This window comes from Gracilinanus agilis, chromosome 1, assembly GCF_016433145.1.
Source record: "Gracilinanus agilis isolate LMUSP501 chromosome 1, AgileGrace, whole genome shotgun sequence".
NCBI classification, from domain to species: domain Eukaryota; kingdom Metazoa; phylum Chordata; class Mammalia; order Didelphimorphia; family Didelphidae; genus Gracilinanus; species Gracilinanus agilis.
In genome coordinates this window covers 775,715,342-775,722,490 of record NC_058130.1, presented here as the reverse complement: position 1 = coordinate 775,722,490, position 7,149 = coordinate 775,715,342, and the positions used below count along the sequence as shown (strand labels likewise).

General features: G+C 54.6%; 1 protein-coding gene across 1 annotated transcript in view; it reads right to left on the bottom strand.

The window, feature by feature from the left end:
* Positions 1 to 7,149, bottom strand: part of KREMEN1 (kringle containing transmembrane protein 1) — a 36,044-nt gene that overhangs the window by 7,909 nt on the left and 20,986 nt on the right. The window contains exons 4-5 of the mRNA XM_044685480.1: positions 1,176 to 1,300; positions 73 to 226 (exon numbers count right to left, since the gene is read on the bottom strand). Coding sequence (XP_044541415.1) covers positions 73 to 226; positions 1,176 to 1,300 — 279 coding nt within the window. The remainder of the gene's footprint in view (positions 1 to 72; positions 227 to 1,175; positions 1,301 to 7,149) is intronic.

Here is a 7,149-nt window from a genome sequence, read left to right as displayed (position 1 = left end):
CCCCCCGAGGCCCCTCCAGCCCCCCGAGGCCTCTGAGCCCCCCCGGCCCCCCGGCCCTCGGGGGTGACTCACTGTCGAAGAGGATGATGCGCCCGTCGCCGCCGCAGGGCTGTGTGTGATCCCCGAAGCAGATGCTGTTGCACTCGGTGCCGGCCGTCCGTCCGTACTTCCAGTAGTCGGGGTCGTTGCCGCAGAAACACGCGTAACCGGACTCCATGCCCGCAAACTGTGGGGACGGAGCAGAGGCTGGGCGGGAACGTGGGGGAGGGTGCGGTGCCCCCGCCGAGGCCCCGCCGGCCCTCCTTCCCTGGAGTGACCTTCCCGTCCGTCCCCCGTGGGCAGCCGACAAGAGGAAGGACATGAATCCCAAAAGGGGTCCAAAGAGGAGTCCCAGATTGTCATCTGTTCTCTCACTGGCTTCCCACCGTCCCCAGGAGCCAGGGCTCGGCAGGACTCGCACCTGGGGCTCAGGCCGTGCTTCGGCTCTCCCTGGCCCAAAGCGCGGGGGGCTCCCACCCGGCACGGCAGACACAGGAGGGGCCCTTCTGCCTGCTCGGGGGCTTTCTAGGAGCAGAAAGGAGGACCCCCGGGGGATGGGAGCCCCCGGAGCGCCCCCAAGCTGGGCATCCCCTGCCGGCGAAGGGCCGCAGAGCCGTGGTGTGAGGATTGGCGGAGGGGCGGGGTGGGGGGAGGGTTAGCTTGGAAAAGAGAAGCGCAGGAGGTGGCGCCGCTGCTGCCCCTCTTCTCGGAGGCTTCCCAAGGGAGGAAGCTCTGGGAAGGAGGATTCCAGGGCCCGAGCCTGCGCCTGCCCTGTGAGACGAGAGTGAGCTCCCCGTTGGGAGAGATGTGCAAGCAGGCGGGACGAGGGCTCCAGCCAGACTCCAAGGCCTCTCCTGCCTTGGACGCCCCACGACCTCACGGTCCCGGGGTAGGGCGGAAAGATGGATAGGAAGCCGGGGGGTCACAGCCCCCCATTCTGGTGCACGTGGGCAGTGAGACCCTGGGCCAGTCACTGCCCCTATCCAGGGCCCAGGGGAGTCCCAGCTAGACGCAGCAGAGGGGGCGTCCGTGCTTGGAGGGAGCCCCTCGGCCCGCTGAGGCAGCCCCCCCGATGAGATGAGGGCTCCCGGCCGGGCCAAGGCCCTCCTGGAGGATCCCCAGGACGGGCGCCTCACCTTGAACTTCTGGCTCCGGCAGAAGCTGATGCAGTTCTGGATGGTGAGCTTGTTGGACGTCTTGCTGGTTCCGGTCAGGGGCGGCGGGTCGCCGTGGTCTCGGTAGCAGCCCAGATTTCCGGGCACTGAAAGAGAAAATGCGGAAAGCATCGCCAAATGCCCGAGCTGGGATCCGGCACGAGGGACGGCAAGCCCGGGGAGGGCCTCGGAACCCTCGGCGGCAGCTGGCCCTCGGGCTCTGCACGGAGAAAGGCAGTGCAAGAGGGCCCCAGAACCAGAACCGTCGGGCAGAACCAGACCCCTCAGCGTCTGCGTGCACAAGGGGAGCCACAGCAGGGTCAGATTTCCACCCAGCTTCCATGGTTCTGGGCAGCAGAAGCTCCCCACCTCGGCCCGGCCCCCCAGGGGTACCAGGGAGAACCCCCACTGGCGAGAGCAGCCACAGGAAACGAGCAGCCAGGAGCGCCCCCCCCCCCCGGGCTTGGTCTCCTCGAGCCCCCCCAGCCTGTCCATGTGGAGCAGAAGCAGGCTTAGAGACGGACCTGTCTGAACCTCGTTTTACAAAGGAGGAAACCGAGGCCCAGGGAAGTCAGAGGGCCATAAGATTCCGAGTCGGAAGGAGGGCCGAGGCTGCCTCCCCAAACCCCCATTTCACAAGGAACTTCGGAGAGGGATTTGTCCGGTCACCCAGGCAGGAAGGGGCCGAGCCAGGCCTGCCAGTCCAAACCCAGAGCTCTGTTCGCCATCCCGCACTGCCCCTTGAGGGGACACGAGCAGAGCCGAGGCTGGCCCTCAGGTCCCCAGGGTGGCCCCTCGCAGACAAAGTGGGGGCCCCACGGGGGGGACGAGCGGAATAACAGGGCTCTGAGCTTTGGGCAGCGCCTCTCCAGGGTCCGAAGGCCCATCTCTACTGTGCTCCAGCATGAAGTCTCCCCACGAGTGAGGGGCTCCCCAGAACTGGCTGGTCACTCATCTCAGTGTCTCCTGACCTCAGGCTGAGCCTGCTGGGAAACAATCCCGCAGGCCATCCAGGGCACAGGCGGCGGCTCAGACCCCGGCCAGGGGGAGCTGCCGCGGCCTTCAAGCAGAAGCCAGCCCCCTCCCCCCAGCTGCTGCCCCCAGCTGCTGCCCCCAGCCCTAATGGTGCAACGAGACATCCCGAGGCCTGGTCTCCGGACCAGCCGGCTCAGAGTGGCCTCATTCACAAGGGACGGTTAGGTTGGCACCCCAGACCCGGTTCTCCCATTCCTAAGTGTGGGGGACCCCCCAAGCCGGCATAATGAGCTTTGTGGGAGGCCCCATTGTGGGGGAGCATCCAAGGCAGAAGGACAAGTCGGCTTTGAGGCCGCACTCTCTGAGGGAGGCCCAGGCCACCGTTCAGGCCCCTGAGTGACCCTTCTCCCTCCTAGCCTGCACAGAAAGGCCGGCAGCCGCAGAAGCAGGCTGCTGGATGGAAGGGCACTGTCCTGGGAAGGGGAGACTTGTTTTGGAAATGGGGGGACCTGAGGCCACCGAGACAAGGTTCAAACAAAGACAGCGGGGCTGGGGAAAGAAGAGCAGATGCGAAGTCACAGGATGTGGGTTTGAATCCTGGCAGCTGCTGCCTAGAGACCCCTCCTTCCTCAGTGAGCTTCTATACTGGGGGCTTCCACAGACCCACTGACTCTCCCTCCAATACCCCGAGCACTCGGTTCCTCAACCTAATCTCCCCCGGCGCACCTCAGCCCATGCACTCCCAAGCATGGCGCCTCCACATAAATCCACTGGCTTCCTCTCTTCCTCTGCCCACCCCTACGTAACTGTCTCTTCGGCCACACTGGGAGATGCAGACCCTGAGCCTCCCGTGTCCCCTGGGCCATCTCCCCTGGCCTCATGTCTCTCCTCTCGTCCCCAACTTGCTCCCGTGGTGAGCCAAATCAGCCCCCCATGGACCCCCTCTCCTGTCACCAGTTTGCCCACCTTTTGCTCACTGCTCTCTCCAGAGGTACTAATGATGCCCTACTTGTCAAGTCCAATAGCCTTTGCCCAGTCCTCAGTCTGGCTTCTCTGAAGCCTTGGACACCCATCACTGTCTTCTCACTAGGTTTCCAGGACACTCCTGTCTCCTGGGTCTCCTCCTACCTCTCTGACCACTCCTCCTCTATCTCCCTTCGCCCTCTAATTGGAGGTGCTCCTCAGGGCTCTGTCCTGGGCCCCCGCCTCCTCCTTCTACAGGAGAACCTGAGAGGAACCTCAGAGAGAAGCTCGAGCATGAAAGAGGATGAGAAAAGGTCCTTTGCAGAAGGCAGGGTTTTAGCTAAGACTTGAAGGGAACCAGGAGGCTGGAGAGGAGGAATGGAAGGCCTTGTTTGTGCAAGGAATAGCCAGGAGGCACTAAGCAGTAACAGGTAAGAAAAGTGGAATGACGGGGGTAGGAAACAGGGAAACAAACTTTGGGCTGTGAATGTAACAGAACAGAATTGTGTCATAAACGATGCCAAAAATGGGGAGTTGGGAGCAGCTCAGGACAGGTTAGCCGGACCAGGGCATGGTTAAGTGATCATGTACAGTGACAGTGATGGAGAAGGAAAGCACCCAAGAGACAATGCCATGTGATCATGATGGCTAAATTCCCCCTTAGAAAAGATGAGAAAATGCCCTTCCTTCTTCCTAAAGGTCCAGGACTATGGCTGTGGAGTACTGTATAAACTACTTGTGTAGTGGATTGAGCACCGGGCCTGGAGTTCAAATCCAGCCTGACACTTAGTGGCTATGTGACCTTGGGCAAGTCACCTAACCTTGTTGGCTTCAATTTCCTCATCTATAAAATGAACTGGAAAAGGAAATGGCCAATTACTCCAGGATCTCTGCCAAGAAAACTCAAAATGGAGTCATGAAGAGTCAGACATGACTGAAATGACTGAGCAACTGCCACACCATGACCACATCGATTATCAGACTTAGCTAATGTGTTGGTTGGTTTACTGAATGGCTTTTTCATCCATAAGGTGCTTTTTAAACCTTCAGGTGCTACAGAAATGCTAGTTATTATGATTTTTTCCCCTTTATCATAGCAGCTAAGGAAGGGGGAGTGATAAATTCAGAAATCAAGGTTATATGAAAACAAGCTATCCCTTGACTGAAAAAAAGAAAAGGAAACCAATGGCTGTGTGGATAAAGGTAGTGACAAGGGAAGTGAAGCATTCACTGGGGTGCAACCATTGAATGAGGGGGCATAGCAGATTGGCTGAGGGAGACCACTAGAGCTCATGGCTTGTATGACAAAATGTCCTGGAAGTTCACAGAATTTTAGCTTAAGAGAGAGAGAAGATCATCGGAATTCTTGGAGCTGAGAACCAGAGAGAGAGTGATTGCCCCAAGGTCACTCAGCCAGTCAATCTTTAAATCCAGGTCCTGAGAACCCCAATCCAGAGGGCTTTCTTGTATTATAATGTCCAGGTTTTTTTTTTTTTTTAATCATGGCTTTCAGGTAGTCAAATAATTCTTAAATTGTTTCTCCTGGATCTATTTTCCAGGTCAGTTATTTTTTTAATGAGATATTTCACATTTTCTTCTGTTTTTGTTTTTGTTGTTCTTTTGATTTTGTTTTATTGTTTCTTGATGTCTTGTGAAGTCATTTGCTTCTAGCTACCCAATTCTAATTTTTAAGAAATGATTTTCTTCCATGAGCTTGAGTCTTCTTTTTCATTTGGCTCATTTTTTCTTGCATTGCTTTCATTTCTCTTCCCCATTTTTCCTCTGTCACTCCCTTAACTGATTTTTGAAATCCTTTTTGAGCTCCTCCAGAATCCGAGTTCAATTCATATTTTTCTTTGAGGCTTTGCATGTGTTTGCTTTGATTTTGCTGTCCCTTTTTTTTTTTTTTTTTTATTTTATTTTTTTAACCCTTGTACTTCAGTGTATTGTCTCATAGGTGGAAGATTGGTAAGGGTGGGCAATGGGGGTCAAGTGACTTGCCCAGGGTCACACAGCTGGGAAGTGGCTGAGGCCGGGTTTGAACCTAGGACCTCCTGTCTCTAGGCCTGACTCTCACTCCACTGAGCTACCCAGCTGCCCCTGCTGTCCCTTTTTTTGTTGGTGCCTTATTCTTTACCTCCATAAAACTTTTCTACTGTTAGATTTTTTTAATGTTTGCTTATTTTCCCAGCCTTTTTCTTGACTTCACTTTTATTTTAAAGGTAGGCTCTGTTCTCAGGGTAGAGAGGGCACTCTCTTAAACTTCAGTTCTTCCTTGATGCTATCCTTAGTTTTATTTCTGGGTTTCTGCATGTTTCAGTTCTTCTAACATGGTATGATGGCCTATGGGCTGGGAGCAACAAAAGCCCCTTCCCACTGCTGATTAAAAAAAGAAATATACTGGGGAAACCCAGACCCAGACTGGATAGAGTACTTTCCACTTGGGGATCCCCCCGAATATCCAGCTGGGATCTCTGGGTATTCTAACCTCCAATTAGTGAGAGTGAAACAGAATCACTTTCTCTCACTGGCCATTTGTACAAATGCTCTGGAGACAACTGATATATAAAAAAGAAGTATCTTTTATTTTAAGAGGGGATACAAACTGAGGATCAGAACAAGGGATCCCCAACTCTAAGGCATCTAGCTAGTTTCCCAAAATCCTCTACGTCCTTCGCGAGAGGGAGCCTTCTGGTCTTCTGGCTAACTTATTGGCTCCCTATTTCTATCTAGGTGTTTCCCCCAAACCAACTAAACTATCTATCTATGACGCTCAGTAGTTGGTTAGATTTATTTCCCATAAGCTGTCTCCGAAAACCGTGATGAATGATCTCAAACGGTTAAGTTCACCCCAGGGGGTCTGACCCCTGAGGTAAAACCTCAAAGCTTCTGAAAAGCACAGCAGGTATGGCCAGATCCTTTTCTAGATCTTCCTCATCTTAGATAGAGTACCTCCAAAGATGAATTAGGGGTTTACTCCTTCTCCACAGGCAGGTTGAGTTAGATGAGCACCGACAAGCCCACCTTTCTTCCTTCCTTCCCAGACAGGAAGCTCCCAACCTCCAACAGGAAGTCACTACTCTCTAGTAGTTATCACTTCCAAACTGTTCCTCCTCTCCTTCTGCCTGCTCAAATCCTTTCCCTTGAGTTCCTAGTATGTGCCTTAAAGACAGCCTTCCACTTCTCTTAAATCTTATCCTATCTCTATCCTTTTCCCATTACACTCCTGTGGGCTAGGAGCAACAAAAGCCCCTTCTCACTGCTGATTCAATCACCCCGAGACTGCCGATGGCTTGTAGGGTTTAGGGCACTGTGAGTTACAGTGGCTTGGGCAGGGGCTTTTGGTATCACTCTGGGCTGGACCAGGCCCAGCACACTGTGGACTGATTCCTTTGCCTTGAGCTCTGGTAAGGGTTAGCTAGATCTGGGCTCTCACAGACCAGCACCCTGGGGATCAGGGCCTACCTCTGGGTTTATGCAGACCCAGAGTGCCATGCAGATGGCCTCAAGCTGGGACTCGGGTCCTCACTACAAGCTTGGGCTGGGGCTTCTGGCCTTCCTCTGGCCTTACACAGAGCAGGCACATAGCCCAGGCTCTCACCCTGGGAGTCCAGCCCTGACGGCAGGCTTGCTTGGAACTTTAGGGGGTGTGCTCTGGGCTGCACTGCTGTTGGCTTAGACTGGGTCTCGGGGTCTGGATGTTGGCTTGAGTCCACGTTCAGAACCCAGAACAGCAGATGTGGGGTAGGGGGGCTCGCGGTTGGCTCGATCCTCACTCCTTCTTGTAGCCTCCCTTCTCACCCCAGTGACCCAGGCGCTCGCTAGCTGTTCTCCGCGTGAAAGTTGAGCCACTCCGTCTCCTTGTTGGTTCTTTCACTCCAGTATTCGTTTTATGGCATTATTTTAAGGTTGTTTGGGGAGGATCCTCATGATGGTTTGAGCTTTCCCTACTTCTGCTCCACCATCTTGGCTCTGCCCATCCAGAGGGCTTCCTTAAGTGAGCCAAGCCCACACATCT